The 21,545-nt window shown below is 43.4% G+C and overlaps 1 protein-coding gene across 1 annotated transcript; it reads left to right on the top strand.

The window, feature by feature from the left end:
- Nucleotides 1–11,653: 11,653 nt before the first annotated feature.
- PRELID3B (PRELI domain containing 3B) lies at nucleotides 11,654–21,415 on the top strand. The gene is made up of 6 exons (XM_024238641.3): nucleotides 11,654–11,919; nucleotides 15,943–16,111; nucleotides 17,297–17,386; nucleotides 17,816–17,886; nucleotides 18,003–18,105; nucleotides 19,453–21,415. The coding sequence occupies exons 1-6, from the start codon at nucleotides 11,654–11,656 to the stop codon at nucleotides 19,570–19,572; spliced, it is 819 nt and encodes a 272-aa protein (XP_024094409.2). The 3' UTR covers nucleotides 19,573–21,415.
- The last annotated feature ends 130 nt before the right edge of the window (nucleotides 21,416–21,545 follow it).

Raw genomic sequence — 21,545 nt, 5'->3', positions numbered from 1 at the left:
AATACCATTTGAAGAAATGAGAAACTGTTGAAACTCCTTCTTAAGGTAGGCTTTTTCTACGTTATTACTCTGAGTGAATAGACAAGTCAGCAAAGGAAAAAGACTAGAGATGTAGATTATGGTCTTAACTCACTGGATTCCAAAGATTGTCAACATATGGGTTCTAGTGCCTCTGTTTCCCCATCTGGTAGGTGTCTGAGTGTTTGAAAAAAAGGTCTAGGTGAATTTAAGATTCCTTTGTGATCTATCAGCCTGCAAGTACTCAGAAACATTTTCATCATTGTTTAACATCACACACAATCCATAAAAGAGGGTGTTTCCTGTTCGAGTTTCTGCCTCACTTTGCAGTCCCTCCTCTTAAGAAAATGTCTTACTTTCTTCTCTTCCCCAGTGGTTTCAGTGCATGATGAAAAATGGAAGTGGAAGGAGCAGGGTGGATTTTGGTACATTTTGACATTAAACAAACTTGCAGCACACAAGTAAAGCTATACACAAGGGCTGGCTGGTTGCTTTCTAATCAATCATTTGGGCACTTTTTCTGATAGGGCCATGCACTGATTTACTAAGGACATATGGCTCAGCATTTTTTTCCTCAGCCTAAGGCCCAAGCAAACAGCTGTTCTCTCAAATGAAGGCAGTTCGGGCTGCGGGCACCTGTCTCCCTCCAGACCTGCTCTGCACAGCCAGCTGGGGAACAACTGCTGCTTCTAGGTGCCCTGGTCTCCCTAGACGTGGCTTTGGGACCCATAGAGCTGGCAGGGGTACTGCCCAGATTTGGGCACCTGCTGATTCTCTCCCCGTACCTTTGTGTTCTTATTGGATTGGGACCTTCATGTTATGCCTTGCAAGTTCCAAATTCTGGTAAATGTCAGGGCTCATAAACTGTACACACTATATATTGTTGACCCCCCTGATGATAAATAAGGCATGGGTTACCTAACACCAGGACTTGGCTTGCTTTCTGTTGATGCCTTTATTCACCCAACAGATGCTTATTGAGCCATTACTATGTGCCTGGTATCGTGGATATACCTGTGAATGAGACAGACCATCTCTCTGCCTCTTTCTGTCCATGTGCTCTTTCTTACCAGAACTGAGAACATCACAACCCTAGATTCTTGCAGGCCCTTCGATCCTGCTGGGTTTGCCTCATAGTCTAGAATGCTTCAGTTTACTTTACACTTGGTGGGAAAAAAACTTTCAGAAAATTTTTGACATCATTTTGGAGCATCTCAATATGAAGAGGACTGCCTTTCCTCAGAGGACATGCATGCATAAAGCTAGAAAGGACACATTTCTTTGTTTTATTTTGTTTGGGAGAAGAATACAAGAATGAGAATGGAATGAGAATACAACGAGAACAGAAGCTGAAATCTCTATCATCTCTTCCTAAAAGTTATCCGACATGAGCCAGGTGCAGTGGCTCACGTCTGTAATCCCAGCACTTTGGGAGGCTGAGGCAGGCGGATCACCTGAGGTCAGGAATTCGAGACCAGCCTGGCCAACATGATGAAACCCTGTCTCTACTAAAAAGCTACAAAAATTAGACTGGCGTGGTGGTGGGTGCCTGTAATCCCAGCTACTTGGGAGGCTGAGGCAGGAGAATTGCTTGAACCCAGGAGGCGGAGGTTGCAGTGAGCCCAGATCGCGCCACTGCACTCCAGCCTGGCTGACAAGAGCGAGACTCTGTCTCAAAAAAAAAAAAAAGTTATCCGACATGACTCAGGTGTGCAAATGCTGTGCCTGCACATGGCTAGAGAAGCCAGCCATCCCATATCCGGGTTTCCATCTTGGATGCCAATAATCTGGCTTAGTCTTTTGTTCATTAAAATGACTGAGTCAACTAGTTTGAGTGCGTGACAACAGGACAAGCAATGACCTCCCAGGTGAGTAGGAGGGGGATTATTCCCAGGCCCACAGGTACCTGTTGTCTGGTACTTGTTGACCCCTGGAGCTTCAGAAGAGACTCCCTGAATATATTACTCTTGGGGCCATACTCAAAACCTTCCACCTACAATGTTAGGCTCCTCACTCTACTTCAGAGTATCATGATATTCTTCTGCACTGGGGGTTCAGAGTCCTGATGTTGAAACAATACATGTTTTTTAAAAGGGCCAGCTCCGTCCCTACAAGATGATTCATGACAAACAACTGACTTTCCTTCTACTCTTCCACCCTTTTCTGCCTGATTTTAATGCAATTTTTTAAATGTACACAAAATGTCACACTTCTGCAGAATGGACTTCTCAGAAAGACCATGAAAAAGCAAAACGCTGACTCTATCCCAAATTCCAGGAATAGAATCCAGCAAGTATCTGTTACACATCCACTTATGTTTGGAACATTGTAATACACTCACCTTCTTACAGAATGAACAGGGGTAACCCGGCAGGTCCTACTTGGATGAACAGCTGTGCTCTGTTGCAGTCTGAACCTGGGAGCCAAGGGAAGCCCATTGCCTAAGCTGTGTATTGATGTGGTATCACCTTTAACATCCCACGCCATGATCTAGTGATGAGAGAATAAGGCTAGGAATTGGATGGGAGAGGCACCAGCATCTCTTGGCCTCCATTTTCCATCTGTAAAACTGGAATAATCGTCCTGCTCGCCCTTCCTTTTCTTTTTTTTTTGAAACTGGGTCTCTGTCGCCAAGGCTACAATGGTGCAATCACGGCTCACTGCAGCCTCAAACTCCTGGGCTTAAATCCTCCTGCCTTAGCCTCCCAGGTGGCTGGGAATACAGGTGCACACCACCATGCCTGGCTAGTTTTTTCTGTTTTTTGTAGAGACGGGGGGGTCTCACTATGTTGCCCAGGCTGGTCTCGAACTCCTGGCCTCAAGCAATCCTCCCACCTGGGCCTCCCAAACCCTGCTTCCCTTTCTTTACAAGATGTCACACTGGCAAGTGACAGAATAGATGTGGCATGCTCTGGGCTGCGAGAAAGAAAAGTATCCCAAAATATTGCCCAGGCACTTATTATTAAATAGTTTGGGCCCTGGGGGCTTGAAGGATGTGATGGTTTGATCCTTTGAAACTGTAGGCAGCTGAACTGCTCTCAGGAAGGAGATCATGGCTGTCATTGCTCCCTCCCTTGGTGTTTATGCTGCTGGCCACCGAAATGTTATCTCCAAAAGGTCACCAACATAAAGTCAAGCAAGAATAGGCCACACAAAAAGCAGCTGTCTGGATCCAACTCAGGCCAATATGCAGCTACATATCTCTTTGCCTGTCTCCAAGACCCCCTGTGGATGAGGGTACTTGGAATGGGGGCCCCTTCAAGGCCTAAGTCTATTTCAGGATTGATCCATTTGCCTCTAGCAAAGACAGAGAACTAATTTCCTTCAGCAAGGTGACGAAAACCACCAAGCTCCATGACAAGAGCCAGGCTCTGTCCCCTTCTGTAAACCTAATTATGCGGTTCATGAAGAGGATGAATCTTGGCCCATGAGAGAGGATTGCCCCCCTTCCCCCTTCATGATGTGAAAGACATGCAGTGGACTCATGGCGTTGGCCCCGGTCACCAAGCAGCAGGTCTCCATCTGGTGACTGCAAATAAAAAATGTCCTGCATAATGGCCGGGCGCGGTGGCTCACGCCTGTCATCCCAGCACTTTGGGAGGCCGAGGCGGGTGGATCACCTGAGGTCAGGAGTTCAAAGCCAGCCTGGCCAACATAGTGAAACCCCATCTCTACTAAAAATACAAAAATTAACTGGGCATGATGATGCATGCCTGTAATCCCAGCTACTTGGGAGGCCGAGGCAGGAGAATTGCTTGAACACAGGAGGAGGAGGTTGCAGTGAGCCAAGATTACACCACTGCACTCCGGCCTAGGTGACAGAGCGAGACTCCAACTCAGAAAAAAAAAGAAAAGAAAAAAAAAAGTCCCACATAGGAGAAAAGAAAAAAGAGAAACTATGAGCCTGTGGTGTTCAGGTGTTGGCAGCTGGTCAGTGACTTCCATCTCCTGATGTTGTAATAGGAAACAAGCAATATCACTCAAACGAATGTAAAAGAAAGGACTGCAAGAACTGTTCATCTCAGGGCACACATGCAATGATGACATTTTCATTATCCCAGTGAGAATTTCTGGGCCAGGTTTTATACCATCGTGTATGTAAGCATATGAGAGTCTTTTCAGGATAAAACCTTTTAGCACAGAAAAAGAGAAAAGCTAGTTTTGACATGGACCTGGTTATGGAAAAACTGCTAATTAGACAGATTGATTTAGCATTAAGAAATTACCTTTAATTTCTCAGGATGGGGAATTCCTGTGATAGAGCTTTCCAGAAGAGATTCATTTCTTAAGACAGGGATTCAAGAATAAGTTATTTCTATATTTAGGTAAACAAAAAACGGGAAAAATCATAAAGACAGGAAGTTTTGTATGGCTACCTGAAATCTTCAATCACTAATGGAAACAAAATTGAATTTGACTCTAGATTCTAGGCTGCGTGGGGTGGCTCATGCCTGTAATCCCAGCACTTTGGGAAGCTGAGGCAGGAGGATCACTTGAGGCCAGGGTTTGACCAGCCTGGGCAACATAAGAGACCCTGTCTCAAAGAAAGAAAAGAAAAAGAAGGAAAGAAAGAGAGAAAGAAAGAAAGAGATTTGTATTAAATTAGGAGTAATGTGATTCCTAAAATGGGGAGTTTGCCTTTGCAGAGACAAGGGGTGGACACCATGTCTGAGGGCTTGGGAGCCCCTGAGCCCCTCCTGTGTTCTGGTCTCTCCTTCTCAGGCAGTTACACTCCCTAGGTTGGAGAGCTGATAGGGATGTTTAAATCTCAGGCTTGAGCTGTGCTGGTCACTTGTCTCTGGCTTGTTCTATGGCCACGCAGACTCTGGCTCTCTATTCCATCAGGGCCACCTGTGCCACAAGTGAAAAGGTGAGAGTGTCCCGGGCTGTGCCAGTACAGCTTCCTAAACATGGTTCCAATTTCCCGCTCCTCTCCTATCACCGCTGCCCTTGCTGTTTGTAACCGAAGTACTGATTGCATCTCTCTCCTCACCGACCTCCCTGTGTAGTCCTAGCTGTTGGAGTTTGAAGAAAGCTGTCATTTTTGGTATGCAATTGGTACCCAATAAGCTCACTGAAAGCAAATCCACTTAAAAGCAACACCAATATTTTATAGTAAATGATGAAAAACAAAAAGTGCAGCTGACACTTTACCCTGAAAAATGAAATATAAAATGATGATACTGACTGGGCGTGGTGGCTCACACCTGTAATCCCAGCACTTTGGGAGGCCGAGGTGGTGGATCACTTGAGGTCAGGAGTTCGAGACCAGCCTGACCAACATGGTGAAAACCCACCTCTACTAAAAATACAAAAAGTAGCCAGGTGTGGTGGCGGGTGCCTGTAATCCCAGATACTTGAGAGGCTGAGACAGGAGAATCACTTGAACCCAGGAGGCAGAGGTTGCAGTGAACCCAGATTGTGTCACTGCCCTCCAGCCTGGGCGACAGAGTGAGACTCCATCTCAAAAATAAATAAATAACATAAAATAAAGTAATGATAGTAAGTTTATATATATACACATATATCTATATGCGTATATTTAGTGATATATATAATGATAGATATTTATATGAGATAGATATATATACATGTTAGATTAAAATTGTAACTCTATCAAATTGTTATCACATAGAATGAACCAAGTGCTGGTTTCTGCAATGATTTTCCTCACCAAACTGGAAAATAGCACTGCAAAATATGTTTGAATTTCACAACTCAATCGCAGAGATGGACATCTTTGCAGAAATATTCAAGGACTCGAATATTTTTCCCAAGGGTCTTTCCCAGCTTTTAGCCATTCATATCATTTTCTTTGTGAATCATCCCTTGCCAATTTTGTCTGCTCAAATGTTAACTGCTTTAATTCTACACAAAGTCATCTATTGGTGGGTTAGTGTATAATGAAGGAGTTCTTGAATATCATTCTCATCAACTTGATGAAATTCTGCATTTCCTCCAAGAGTTTTGGTTTCACTTTCCAACCACTTGTGTTATTTTTAGCTTTGGACAATCAGTGAGAGACTAACCAGCAAACACATAGGCTCAAGAGATGAGAATCTATGCTGATGCTTTCATAAGGCACCATGTTCATATGTACATATTTGGTTCAGTGGCAAATATTTTCTTGTTATGATGATTCTTGTTTCACTGTGTGGCCACATTTATAGTAAGGACTCAAATGATGAAGAGGTTGATAAGGAGCCATGCTCCCACCCCCATCCTTCTAACACAGAAGTCATCACTTTGGACTTTAAATTGCAGTGTGGACACACACACAACACTTCCACAGTGATGTGTCATAATGAGGGCTGTATCAAATGCAAACAGGAGCACAGAAGCCAAAACAAGGCACTGTGCTCAGCTAGTGGGGAGAGGCGTATCAGTGAGGCACTTGGAGAGTAGAGTATTTGCACAGAATCTCAAGATATGAGTAAGACTCTCCAGGGCAAATCAGAGGAAAGTGCATTCTGGGTGGAGAGAACACCATGTGCAAAGTTCAAGGGTGTGGAAATGCATGGCCTGTAAGGATAGCGAGAGATTTATGTGGCCGTGGGTTCAGCTGAGTTGGAGAATGGAAGGAGAAAACATCAAAGCCAGACAGGTAGACTGGGACAGAGATAAGAGCCTGTTAGATGAACCCCAGGGTTTCAACACTGACATTGTCAACATTGCGGGCCAGATCCCTCTCTGCTGGGGGGGGAATCAGTTACCATCTTGTGCGCTATAGGATGTTTAGCAGCATCCCTGGCCTCTACCCATAGATGCCAGTGGCACCCTCACCACCAGTTGGGACAACCGAGCATGTCTCCAGACAGTGCCAATGTCCCCTGGGGAATACTGTCCCTGGGGAAATTGTTACCTGCTGCTGTAGTGTGATAGGGATGACCCAGAATAGATGATCAGTGGTTATTTGTGCAATGACTAAGTGAAGGGAGCACAGACAAAAAGACTGGAAAGGAGAAGGGACACATTATCATGGCCGGGCATGGTGGCATGCATCTGTAGTTCCAGCTACTCGGGAGGCTGAGGCAGGAGGATCAATTTAGCCCAGGAGGTCAAAGTTGCAGTAAGCCGTAATCATGCTACTGCACTCCAGCCTGGGCGACAGAGCAAAGCTCTGTCTCTAAAATAAAAGTGTAAAAACGAGGCCGGGCATGGTGGCTCACACCTGTAATCTTAGCACTTTGGGAAGCCAAGGCAGGTGGATCACTTGAGGTCAGGAGTTCGAGACCAGCCTGGCCAAGATGGTGAAATCCCATCTTTACTAGAAATACAAAAATTAGCCAGCGTGGTGGTGCATGCCTGTAATCCCAGCTACTCAAGAGGCTGAGGCAGGGGAATTGTTTGAACCTAGGAAGAGGAGGTTGCAGTGAGCCAAGATCACGCCACTGCACTCCAGCCTGGGAGACAGAGCAAGACTCTGTTGAAAGAAAGGAAGAAAGAAAGAGAGAGAGAAAGAGAGAGGAAGGAAGGAAAGAAGGAAGGAAGGAGGGGGGGAGGAAAGAAGGGAGGGAGGGAGGGAAAGAGAAAGATTCTCAGAGTTAAGAAGATATACGGAAAGGATTCATCAGAATACAAAGAGAAGAAGACAGTTGAAGGAGTTCACAGTGAATTTAGAGACAAAGGTCACTGCTGAGAGATTCAGAGGAAAAGGTGGCTTGGAGTTTGAGGATAATGGATGAGAGTCCAAAGAGCACCTGGGAAGTTTGGAAGTCAGCACCAAAGTGAGACATGCCCACTTTGCAAGGAGACGAGAAAGTGTTAGGAAGCCCACGGGGCTCACTGCCTTATTTTAAGAGTCATGTATTTAGCATTTATCAGGGTAAAAATACTGGTTTTCTATTGAAAGTAGTTATATAAAGTTTCCTTTCAAGTGTCTTTGTAAGGAAGCTGATTCTGACAAAAACACACGGTTCTTCCTACTACTAGACTCTCAACACAGATACGCTCCGACATCAGATGTGTGTGGGTTCTCTCCACCAACCACTCAATTCTCTAGCAGCCATTACAATTCCAACAGCATCTACCTGGAGATGGTATCAAAAGGAGCTTGTTATAAATAATCAAAGGCATCCCTATCATTCAGGAAATCCCAAGGGTTTTAGGAGCTCTGTGACAAGAACGTGGGACAAAGACCAAGTATGTTTCTTCTTAGACCACAGTGATATAAAAAATCAAGTAGTAATGGTGTGGCAGGCCAGGTCTCACTAATGCAGGCCTCCGTAACAACTGTTTCCATGCTGACTGAGTGGTTAAATATGAAAAGCCAAAAGAGCCAGTGTCCTTACACAAAGGCTGGAATGTCACGAAAGCCCACCAAGAGTTTTGTCTAGGCCTTTCCTGGGCCTTGAAGTATGACAAGATGGCGAAGGAATTCTTAACAGAACCTGCTTAGGGTTAAACAAGTTTTACTAGGGGTCTGAAGAAACTCCCCAGGCCTCCACAGACACATTTATTAGGGGTCTGAAGGAACTCCCCAAACCTCCATGATGTAGCAGGAGTAATCATCCCAGCACCCGGACCCATTTAGATTAAATAAATTTACTGAAGCTCCAGAGGAAGGTCTTCAGGACTCAGATCTTAGTTATAGATTAGAAGACGTTAATCACTTATGTCTTTAGATGAATGCACACTTACACATAGACATATAGCTTAGAAGGTATATAAGCCCTGGAAAACTTTGTAATTTTGAGTTGGTTTGGTGATAATTTCCAGGCCTCCTCCCTGTAACCAGTTAACTCCCTTCTCTCCCAGTTCATCTGCATCTCGTTATTGGGCCTTGAGAATAAGCAACCCAACCATCGACTTGGTCCGAGAACAATGGGACATGTGGAATGAAGATAGGGCAACAACTGTAAAGATGGTGTGCAAGTGAGGGGAATTTGGAAATAACAGTAGCTGAGGCCCAGCTGACGATGGAGTGCTTCTCCTGCCTGGCCTGTCTCTGGAACCGGCTAACATGGGGCCACTCATGTCAGTGCTGCCATCTGCCTCTTGCTGTACCAACCCCTGATCCCAGCCTCTTAGCCAATCCTCTTCTGCCCACTACCTTCCATAAGGACCCAGAGGCTGCACTTCAAAGTTCTGGGTCTCTTGGCTGTGAACACCCAACCCTTCCTTTAAATATCCTCTAGTTGATTCTTGCTGGGCATGGTGGCTCATGCCTATAATCCCAGCACTTTGGGAGGCCGAGGCAGGCAGATCACTTGAGGTTAGGAGTTCAAGACCAGCCTGGTCAACATGGTGAAACCCCATCTCTACTAAAAATACAAAAATTACCTGAGTGTGGTGGCACGCACCTGTAATCCCAGCTACTCCAGAGGCTGAGGCAGGAGAATCACTTGAACCTGGGAGGCAGAGGTTGCAGTGAGCCAAGATCGTGCCATTGCACTTCAGCCTGGGCCTGGGTGACAGAGTGAGACTCTATCTAAAAAGTAAATAAATAAATAAATAAATAAATATCCTCTAGTTGATTCTCGACTTGTGTTTTGGTTTTGGTTCCTGGCCAGTCGTAAAGTTCCATGTAGGTAAGAGTTAATGTCTTCATTCTCATCCCAGACATGGAGCTCGGCAAGATCCCAACAGGAGATCCCAGCAGGAAGGGTGTGGAGATGTGTGTCATCCCTGGGGCAAGGGCCATAACTACCAGTCACCTAGTTAATTTCAAATCAAATTAATGATCTGTTGTTAATGACTTCTCTGTTTCTGTGAGAGGCACTGTCAAGTAATGCAGTGCTTAGTTATCTAAAAACCATTAATTAGCTTCCTCTGTGTCTCCTAAGAGAGTCTCCGGGAGATAATCATTATGAAAGTCTTGCCCTCCAAATCCAAGCAAGAGGTGGTATTATTTCCACCATGAGGAGACATACAGAGAAGACACTTGGGTCCTGGATCTCCATCTTTCCATGCCCCATCCCACCACTCTAGATCTAGTAAGTAAAATTAGGCTGATTTAGTGTGTGTGTTGGGGGCACGGGAGATAGGTGTCATTTAATTTTCATGACTAAAACACAGAAATTTTGAACTTGAGGGCAGAATAATGTTCTCTAAAATAAACAGAACAGGAATGCTGAATGGTGAACAGCCTCATGGAACTCCAGGAATAGCAGGGACAGGCTGTTCTGTGCTGATGGTTCTTGAACCAGTGTTTTTAACACCCAGCGACGTTAACTGCATCTTAGTCAAGGCTGAGGTACTCTCAGCAGCCCTTAAAGCATTACCTCCCCAAGAAATCACTCTTAAGTACTGTAGGTTTAAAAAAAGAAAATCTCAGGTACCACAAATTGCACTTAGCAACTACCCAACCATATTATTTCCTTCCTGTCTAATGTAATTTTTGTTTTCCTGTATAAAGGACTTATGTTATTTTGAAAAATTATCCTCCCTCCTAAATTAACCTGGCTTTTTGTTTTTAACAATCAAACAAGCTAAGAACAAGAATGAGGTGGTCCTTCTAACAAGCTTCTAAGTAACTAGATGTAAAGATTTTCCTCCATAACCTTCATTTAAAATGGCAAATTGTTCTGTTAGGAGGTAGACGGCTGTGGAGAGTGCGGGAGAGCAGGGTGGGAAGCTGTATTCTGAAAGCTAAGCCAGGCAGGCTGTCCCCTGGACAAGGCTCATCTCTGAATGAAACCACATGCCACCTCCTCCTGCCCCAGCAATTCTTAGTCATTCTTTCATCCATTGATGCAACAAATAATTCTCATGTAGGAAGGGGGAAATCACTGAACAAGTCTGGCAAGAGCCTCGCCCTCAGGGGCTTACAGTCTAGCGGAAGTTACAACAAATAAACTAGATGACTCCATTAATTCAATATTCATCCCACAAATAGCTATTGATTTTTTCATTGTTCAATAAGTAATCATTGAGCCTTGACTATATGGGAGACACTGAGAATGATTTTTGAGCAAGACCGGCAAGATTCTTGCCTTCAAGGACTCAGTTCGATTGTGAATTTTAACAAATAAATTAACAAGATGATGTCAGAGGGGTAAGTGCTATAAAAAATGCAACAGGATATTGTGATGGAGCAGAGCAACAAGGTGAGAAACGGTGATGAGGGAAGTCTCTCTGGGAGGGACATCTCAGCTCAGATCCATCCTATGCACCTAGGGCAAGGTGTGCCCGGCCAGGAAGCTTTTCTACCCGACCCCTGGCACCATGCTTCCGGACCGCATCCCTCGTAGGGGTATTATTCATGGGCAGGTCTGATGTTAGCTTCTCCGCGTCACGCCTTATTTATCCCCTCCGAGGGCTGCAAGCTCCTGGAGGGCAGGTGGGACGGGCACAGCTGTTCGGCTGGGTGTCTGGTGGATTTGGGACAACAGCCCGGGCTGACCCAGGAGGTGGCTGGAACTCTCTGTAGGGCACCAGGAAATTTTGCATAAGTGACCACCACAAGGAACATCCATGTCAGGAGGCTGACCGCATGCGTCTACACGCCTCGAAATGTCAGGCGAGGATGCGCCGGGCCAGAAGGACGAGGAGGGCCAAGCGGGCGCGCAGGCACCTCCTGGACCTGACCCAACTCTGCCCGGAGGTCAAGGCTCCCAACCCGCCCGCCGCGCCTGCGCAGCACAGCGCCCGCGCCGGCCCCTCCAGCTGCCGTCTGCGGCACTGCGCCGGCGCGATGCGCCCGGCGCTAAGAGGCGGGGTTTCCTTGCGCCGCGCGCAAGGCTGGGGCAAAACCCGGGCCGGGATAGGGCGTGGGGCCGCGCGTCTGGGCGTCCCTCGCGTCGGGCCCGACGGCGCCTGCGCACTGCGCCGCCGGCTGGGGTGCTGGGGGCGGGGCAGGGGCAGGTGCAGCTTCTGTGCCTCGTTGTCCCCTGGCGCTTACCCGGACATCGCTCAGGGTGCCGGCACCATGAAGATCTGGACTTCGGAGCACGTCTTTGAGTAAGTTTTGGGGCGCGGGGTCGGCTCCGTGGAGGGCAGGCACGCCGGCCCTGGAGTCGAGGCGAGGCAGAGGCGGCCCGCAGGAGGCTTCTAGGCGTCGGGCCTAGCGAGGGGAGCGAACTCTGAAGCCTGCGGGCCCCGGCGACACGGAGGGCAGGCCAAGGTCACGACCCTGAGGCGCCCTAGCCGAGGGGACGGCTCCGACCTCCAGACCCAGGCGGCCTTGTGACCGGCAGGGCTACGGGGCCACTTCCGGGCTGTACCCCACCATGAGGTAGCCTCGGGCCGGCGGCTTCCTGAGGTCCTGGGGGCGTCGCGGAGCACGAAGCCCTTGACAGCACTCAGGGTTGCCACATCCCGCCCTGTGAAACCCCTTTGGGACGTGGACCCGAGGATCCCAAGAGGGAGCTGTTGGTTTTCTCCAGAGTGTACTTTCCCTGGCCGCCGTTTGGGTGGAGTTTCTACCTCCGAATGTGAATTTCGGGTGAACTCTGGCCACCAGGATGTGAAGCCTTTTCACAACTCGTTCATCTACACAGCAGAGCCTTGGATTTGGAATTCAAGGTCTAGCTCTGGCTGCAACAAGCGTGTGACCCTGGGTTACCCATTTTCAGCTGAGAGATGGAAAAGGACGGTCGTCAGGGCCTACCCATGTTAGCTCTTTGACGCCACGTTCAGAAACATCTTTTTGGATAACGTGAAATGTTTACTAACGAAAATAGGCCTTGAACCATCTCTTCCAGGTCCCTGATTCCATTTACAAAAGAGCCACAAATTTAAGCAGCGAAATCCTTTTTTTCTCGAGTTACCTGCTCCGTTCCGCTGATCTTAATGTCGTTGCCACAGTGTTTTAATTAGTATAGCCTTGTAAATAAATATGCTACAAAGCCATTTATGTTTTTAAAAATGTCTCTGAAGGCAACTGTTTTTTTTTTAATTTCTTTTTTGAGGCAGAGTCTCGCTCTGTTGCCCAGGCTGGAGTGCAGTGGCGTGATCTTGGCTCACTGCAACCTCCTTCTCCCGTGTTCAAACGATTCTCCTGCCTTGGCCTCCCAAGTAGCTGGGATTACAGGTGCCCACCACCGCGCCTGGCTAATTTTTGTATTTTTAGTAGAGACGGAGTTTCACCATGTTGGTCAGGTTGGTCTCAAACTCCTGACCTCAAGTGATTCGCCCGCCTCGGCCTCCCAAAGTGCCAGGATTACAGGTGTGGGCCACTGTGCCCGGCCTCTGAAGGCAACTTTTAAAACGTTGTCAGCATTTGTACTTAGTGGGACACATCCTAGGGCCTGCTGTATCCTGCAAAGTATAGAATACTGGAATCAGAAGGAAGCTTTTTTTTCCCCCTACTGTTTAGTCTTTTTGGGAGGAAAAAGACCCGAAATTTGTAGTCATTTAGATGTTCATTAACCTGGTCACATTCATCACTAGTCCATTTCAGCTCCGAGGATGTTTAATTTCAGTCCTCTTCCAGGTTTGCATGCTTCAGTCCTCTTCGGGGTTTGCGTGCTTCAGAGGTTCTTGGCACTCAGTCTTCCTAGAACTGTCTTTTCCCACATCTTCCCTAACTCTTCTTCCTGGCTCATCCCCTGCTTCCCTCTACACTCTTTCTGCCTTTGTCTTCAGCGCTTCCCTGTCTTTTCCCATTCAGTGTAAATGTTCAGTGAGATTCTGTGTTGGCCTTCCTATATTGGATTTTACCTGTGATCTTAATTTCTTTTTTTTTTTCTCTTTTTGTCACAGACTTTTTTTTGTCCTGGGAGAAGCAGCCCTGATCCATGCTTTCTCCCCACATAATCTGAGCTGTTTGGTCAAAGTCCCAAATGATAGGTATACATTTATGGCACCCAGATCTGTACCTTGAGCTCCAGCCTCTCTTGAGCTTCGCTTTTCATTTTCAGGTGCCTGTTAGGCATTGCTACCCTCCTGTCCCACAGACCCTTCAAACTCAGTCTGTCTGAAATTGAAGTCATCATCTCCCCTCACAAATCTGAGCGTTGTTTCTGATCTTTAGGATGTCACTCTGTAACAATGTCTAAATCATCATTCTACATCTTATCTGTCTTTGATTTTCCAACACTTTTCTTCTGAGGCCTATAGTTGGCATCCAGGTGAAGTCATTCATTGATTCCTTCAACTTATAGAGATGCCCAGTATGTGTCAGCCACTGTTCTTTGGATTGATTACATTTTCATAAGTAAATCAAGACCTCGATGCTGCGCCGGTGAAGTCAATAATGTCCTCACCTCGTTTCGAAGGTGAAGAAGTTGGATAGGTCAGTGAGCCATAGCCAGGTCCTCCTGACTCTACTTTGGCGTGGTCTTTGAATGTCTTCCATTGTGAGATCTTTTCCACGTAATTATATTAATACAGCTCAGATTAATTGCTGGAAGATTAATCATAATAAGTATTGTTTGTAATGTTTGAGCTGGTTATGGTTCATTAAGCAATCTTGAGCCAAGCTAAGTCAACATCAATGGTTTCAAGTTGGTTCAGAAAGGAGAGATGGACTAAATTACAAATAATGCATAACCACCCTGAAGTAATGCGATTATTAATTTTTTAGAGAGGGTTAGGGGAAGAGGTAAGGGCATGGAAGCCAGCTAACCATGGTATATGACTGCATGGAGACCTGGGGAGGGTTCATCTGATTCTCATTTTAGAGAGTTGTCTTGGTAAGAATCAGTGCTTGGCCTGTATGCTTCTATTTGTGGGGACACTTCAGATTGATGAAGCAACTCTGCTTATATACCTGCATTGATTGCTGGATAAGGCTGGAGACTAAAGACAGAATGAGGTTCATTGGTACAATATTGTAGAGAAAAGAATATTATAATGAAAACATTAAAAATGATGTCACTGGTTGTCCAGGGTTCTGGGAAATTAATGGAGTTGAGATTTTCCTTTTGTCAACAAGATGTAGTTGTCAATCTGAGTTCTCTAAAAGGTTGGAATAATGTCTACTTGTTTTACTTTTAGAAAAATAAAAAGTAATGCTGTGTGGCTTATCAGTCATGGTAGCTTGAAACATCATCCCCAGATCCTGTCTTTTTCCTTTAAATGAAGATGAGAGCACAGATAAGTAGTGTAGAAGGCATTAGAATCAGACTGCAGGTGGACTAAGTCACTTTTAATACTGATCGTACTTAATAAGGGGTCCTTTTGAAAATGATATTTTTTGTACAAGTGTCTTATTCACAGAAGTTGTGAAGTGAACTAAGGTTGCATCACATTTTGAATCACCCAAGCACATGTTCCTTTTTGAAGAAAATAAAGATACTGCAAGTTCTCAAGTGATGTGATATTATTACCACTTCAATACTAGGTGATAAGCAAGTGCTTATTATATTAAAAGAGAATATTAGAAAATAGTATATTAGGAGTGCATCTTAAGGACATTTTGTTATATTGAGTGACCTTTTCAAAACAGAAATCAGAATCACTCCTTTGAGAAAAACAATAGATAAAGATTGACTGGAGGAGCCACTGTTATTTATTACATTAAAATGAAGGGAAAGTTCAATAATTAAATCAATGCTTTGGATCTTTTTGTGGTCCCTGTAAGGATTTATAGTGCCCATAAACTCTTTTACTTTTGTTACTTCCGTATAAACTGATAGAATTGGGGTCAGAAAAAATAATAAATGGCATAATGATACTTTTGGCTATTTGTTTCAGTAGAACATAATTTTTAAATACATTTTCATGAATCACTGTTTCTTCCTAGAAACAATTTACATGTGAAAGTGGACAATGATAAGTAGGAAAGATGGTGTAGACTGCTTTGATCTTTATAGATATGAGTTTTTTTACATAGCCTGTATTGTGGAAAAATACTGAAGCCTGTTAAAAATGTAGATCAGTTTCCCATAATCATCAGTGTTTCAGAAGGTAATTTTTCCTAGGTAAACTCATTAAACTTACATTGTAATGAATGATTTGATAGATTATAAAAATTGTTTAACTCATATGTATATTTTTAAATGTTTGAATTTTTTTTGTTGTTGTTGTTCACATCGGCAGCCACCCGTGGGAAACTGTTACAACAGCTGCAATGCAGAAATACCCAAACCCTATGAACCCAAGTGTGGTTGGAGTTGATGTGTTGGACAGACATATAGATCCCTCTGGAAAGTTGCACAGCCACAGACTTCTCAGCACAGAGTGGGGACTGCCTTCCATTGTGAAGTCTGTAAGTGTGTCTTTATTCCCGGAGAAATGTGACTGCTGTAGAGAAGTTTTCTAACCTGCATTATACTTTCAAATAGGTTGTGGGAGCCGATTCTGAATGTCATTTTTTGCATCCGTTCAAGTTGTATTATAATAAACTTGAATTATGAGTGTATAATGAATTGGAAATATTATTACACTCTTCATGAAGGCACTCGATAAAATTTTCTTAAGGAAGCCAGCTAATGCTGTGTGATCCGAAAGGAGTTATATTCTGCTTTTTCTGCTTTTGCCAGCAACTTGAGACCAATACTAAGGTTTGGCAGTAATGGTCTGGTCATAATTGTTAGGTGACAGTTCTGTGGTCAGTGGTGGGTTGTGTACATTAAGTAAGGAGTATGTTCTCGGACTTGTTCTTGCCACATTTGTTCCAAGGTCTGGAACTCCTTCCTGTACATTTAGAAACAATTCTATTCCCTTAAGAATGAACAGGCTTTAGTGAGCAGATTTTACCAGGAAGAAACTAGAATGCCAGTTTACCATAATGTGAGAAAACTGGTGTAATAAGTGGATCCAGGTTTCTTTAGAGGGTCTCTTTATGGAGAGTAGGTTCACTAAGAAAACTAAAGTACACATTTTCAATAGGAATGTACTTACTGCCTCCTTATGCAAACCATAGTGCAGACACAGAAATGAGCAGGGTCAGGGGGTGGGCTTGGGGTCATAGCACAGGGAGTGACAGTGGATACTGACGTGCGATCCTCCATCGTAAGAACGCTGTTTTTCTGTCTGGAGAATGAAGCTGAGGTGCCCCCTCCCTTGGGCTGTTCTAGGAAGATACTGACAGATGCCTTTGAGTTCTCCTTTTTCTAGCTGCCATGTTGCCCCAAACCTGATTTCCATATCTCAGCTTCAGCGCTCCACTGTCGCATCGCGGCAGATTCAGCGTGGTGCCTCACGTTGCAGACATTCTCAGTGGGCTGGTTTCTAATTGCCTCTGGGAAAAGTTTTTGTGTCTGGCAGTCTCCTCTCATCCATGATATGTGAGTAGGCCTCCTTTCTGACCTTTGCTTGTTTCCTCTGGTTTTTAGGAAACAGATTTTTGGTTCAAAATATTGTAACACATTTTTTCCTTCAAATAAAATATTGATACACTTGGTAAGAAATTCTTCCTCCTCTGATTCCTAATTCTGAATGTTTTACTTAGCTTATTGGTGCAGCAAGAACGAAAACATATGTGCAAGAACATTCTGTAGTTGATCCTGTAGAGAAAACAATGGAACTTAAATCTACTAATGTAAGTCTTGGCTCCCTTTTGTTTCATTTCAAACTGTCTGGCTGAGCTCTTTGTCCCTCTCCTAGTTGCCATAGAAGTGAGTGCGTGTTCATGATGTGGTTCAGAGAATCCCTGCTTATGTGCTGGCCTAACCTGGCCCTGGATGTTGCTTCCTTACCCTTCCTGCTCTCATGATATTGCCTATCTCTAAGGGGATAGCACTCAATAAAATGAGTTTGGGATTATGTGTATTATCATTATTATACTTTATTTCCTCAACTTTGCTTTTTAAATAAAAAGTAGGCAGTGAATAGTTTATGCAATAATAGCAGCGGTTTATTTGTTGTTTTGTATGTTTAGTAAGATTTTGGCTTGTGTGTTGATTTTAGCAACATTTTGAATCTTCAGTTCCAAAATGATTTGATCTTTTTTTTTTTCTTCATTCTGTAGATTTCATTTACAAACATGGTTTCAGTAGATGAGAGACTTATATACAAACCACATCCTCAGGATCCAGAAAAGTGAGTAAAAAATATTTTAACAAATGTATCGTAAAGGGTGTTTAAGGTTTTTTTATCAAGTTTTTTGAAAATGAAAGCTGGGTCATCTGAACCTGTGTGAATATGTTTTGTTCCAGAACTGTTTTGACACAAGAAGCCATAATCACCGTGAAAGGAGTTAGCCTCAGCAGTTACCTTGAAGGACTGATGGCAAGTACGATATCCTCAAACGCTAGTAAAGTAAGTGAGGCTACTTCTTGGTTATTATTCCCTGGTTCATTTCCTGGGAATGGAATGGGGTGCTGACTGCATGTGTGTCCTTGTAAGCTGACCCTTGCCCATTCTACCATAGGAAACTGCAGCACGTTGGGCAATTACTTACAAAGGCTCTGGGTTCACATCCAAGCTCTAACTTTTAGCCTTGTAACCTTGGGCAATTAAGTTAACCTTTCTATGCCTCAGTTTCCTGTTCTTGAAGTGGAGATTACCCATTTTACAGGGTTGGTGTGGAGTAAATGAGATAACATATGGAAAGTGTGTAGCCTGGGGCCCAGCACTGAGGAAGTGCTCAATGATGTGTAGCTGTGTGTCATTTAAAGCACTGTTTCTCAACCTTTTTTCACTGTTGTCTCCCCCCAACTCGTTTTAGACATTTTTTCCCTAATTGCCACCTCCATTAAGTTATATATCATATACATATGTGTGGGCTTTATACATAAAAGAGGGAGATTTTTTCCATCCCCCCAAGAACCAATTTTTGCTTATTGAGAATGCATGATCTAAAACAGTAAGTTTAGAGAAAGATGCCATGCACTGTTGCATAACACATGGTTAATGTGGTTATCAGGAGATACTCATGGATGCCTTCTCTGTGCCATGCAGAGTGCTAGGCTAGACAGGGTATACAGCAGGGAGCAAAACAAATGTGGTCCCTGCACCCGTGGAACTAAGAGGCAGGAGACATTAATCATACAGCATGTAATTAGGAAAGAAAAGGTACAGAAAGGTATGAGAGTGCTTATTGAGTGTTCAGTAACTGATGTTTCTGCTGAGTGCCAAATGGGGACAGGTGGATTGCGAGGGGTATTCCAAGAAGAGTGTTCTAGGTGGAGGAGCTGCGTGTGCAAAGGCCCTGAGACAGGAAGTAGGGAATGCTCTTTCTGTTTTTCAAGGAACTGCATAGAACACTAGGAGAGAAGGGGTGAGGAGTGAGTTGAGGACCAGATCCTGCAGGACCTTGCACAGGATTTTGGTTTAAAATGTAAAGAAAAGGGATTTGACCTTCTTGCCCCTAAAAAGGGGACCACTATAATCATGAAACAAATAAGACATTCTGTCATTTAATTGTAGATTCATTTGAGAACATCTTTTGCATACAAAATAAAAGTCAGTTTATGGATCAAGCCAGTTGCTCAAGGCATTTGATGTTTGCTAAATAACATTAGAAAAAGCCAGGAGAAAAACGATCTGTCATCCTGAGATTGAGTTAAACTTGTCACGCTCCTTGTTACTTCCTGGTGTGTCATTAGTTCGATATATGCCTTTGCTCTCCCTCAGTAACAATAAATGTATTGGATTTTTTTTAAGGGCCGAGAAGCAATGGAATGGGTAATACATAAATTAAATGCTGAGATTGAAGAACTGACAGCCTCAGCAAGAGGAACCATAAGGACTCCAATGGCAGCAGCAGCGTTTGCAGAGAAGTGATCGTGACAGTTGGTAGACAACGTCGGGTACTCCAGGTCTCTCCAAACTGACTATATATTTATTTGTTATTTTAAAAATACAACTATATTTTGGGTAGGTTTTTTTTGATGATGTAAGGCTATGTGACTTCATCAAAACAGATGCAGGGCCTCTAAATAAAAGGGATCATCTGAAATTAATGTTGTTTGAAATTACTATCTGATTTTGAGGGTTCCAGTATTTCTGTGAAAATTCAACAAGAACTCCTTGGAAACTGGTATTGATATTCAGTCTCCTTAAGGTAGAATTTTCAAGCTTTTCATACATTGGAACTCCACCTGACTTTGGACCAACCCCAGAACAGAGCAGAGCCACCTCCTATAGACGCCCATTGCCCTGCTGCTGTACACTTCAGCAGCTTGCACAAGGGAGCTCACTTAAAAGGAGAAATTGTGTAGTTTTAAAATATATTTTGTGTAAAATACCTTACTATGCTATAAACCACCATTAAAAACCAGTGTTTTGATTTGGTACTTAAATATTTTTGGAGTGAAAATTATCACTAAAGTAACATGACTCCAACAAAAGTATGGTTTCATTATAAAAGAGTACTGTATTGATTTGCCCAAGTTTTGTAACTTAGTAAAGGTATTAACTTCCTTGGATTTGTACTTTGTGATTTAGTATGCTGTATCGTGGGCTGGTTATGTTAACTGAAAAAAATAAAGTCATTACCTGAGTTTTGCGGTGCTCTAACTTAAACAGAAGAACAGCTGTTCACATCTTTTAGCATTTCACATTTGCCTAACTTAAAAATTGCCATGTGTCAAAATCATGGTTTTGTAATTGCTAAGGCATGATATATCAGGTTATTTGAATATAATTACTTTTTGAAGTAATTGTGACCACAAAACATCTTTTTTACATGAAGAAGCTGTACATCATTTGAAATTACTCAAATGATGTCTTGCTCTGAGGCATAAATCCAGGTACTTAGTGTTTTTAATAATATGGTGCCACTGCAGGATTTGGGGGCGGTGGGGAAGAACAAGGATAATGGTAGGGGGAGGCTTGGCCTGAAACTAACTACTGAGTGAATTGCACTGCAGGTTTTACTTACGGGAATTCCTTATTTGGGATGTCAAGAGGGCAGCTGCAAACTGAAAAACAATCCAATAAATGTACTTTGTTTTATGTATTGTAGCAGGCAATTAACCACTAAATAATAGCTTTGACATTTGCAATTGTTGCATAGAGAGTATTTTTGCTAGAAGATGATTAGCTCTTGCCTTTATTTTACAGTGCTTAGTGTGATAAACTTCTAGTCATGTTTCCTATCAGAGACCAGTTAATATATGTACATAAACCACAGAAATAGTATAACACACTATTTTTAAATGATCGTTTTCCTACTTAAACTTTGTTTAGCTTAAGACTTCTTAGGACATTTGTAAAAGCAGGTTAAATTTAATAAGGTTTCTGATTTTTTTTTGTAACCGGAGATAGTTTTTACAAGTGAAATAACATTTCAGCTAAATAAAACATCGCTAAATAATTGATATTTGATGAAAATCTGCTTTGTATAATTTCTGTAAATTATCCTTGTTCTGAAAAAGGTGTAATGCCCTAATATTTTTAAATCCTTATCCTTTGATATTTTTAAAACTGACCTAATGATAAAACTATAAATTTTCATTTTCCAGTGCAGTTAGTTACCTTTTAAAACATAAATGCACAACAAGCAAATGAATTTAAGAGAACTAAACTGGAAAAAGTGTTGATAAATGAAACCCTTGGACTATTTAATAAAGTTGAAATGTGGATTAAGGAAAACTTTTGTTAATAAAAACTTTCTTTTAAGTGATGTTTTTCCTGATTATAATTTCTTTTTAGTAATTAAAGGTGAAGGGCAAAGGCTTTTTTTTCTTTAGGAGAGAAACACTTTAATTCCTAGACTGTGAGCCTTCACTGCGTTGGGTTAGTTTCTCGGAATC

The sequence above is a fragment of the Pongo abelii genome, chromosome 21 (assembly GCF_028885655.2).
Source record: "Pongo abelii isolate AG06213 chromosome 21, NHGRI_mPonAbe1-v2.0_pri, whole genome shotgun sequence".
In the NCBI taxonomy this organism is placed as follows: domain Eukaryota; kingdom Metazoa; phylum Chordata; class Mammalia; order Primates; family Hominidae; genus Pongo; species Pongo abelii.
This window is presented reverse-complemented; position numbering and strand designations above follow the sequence as displayed.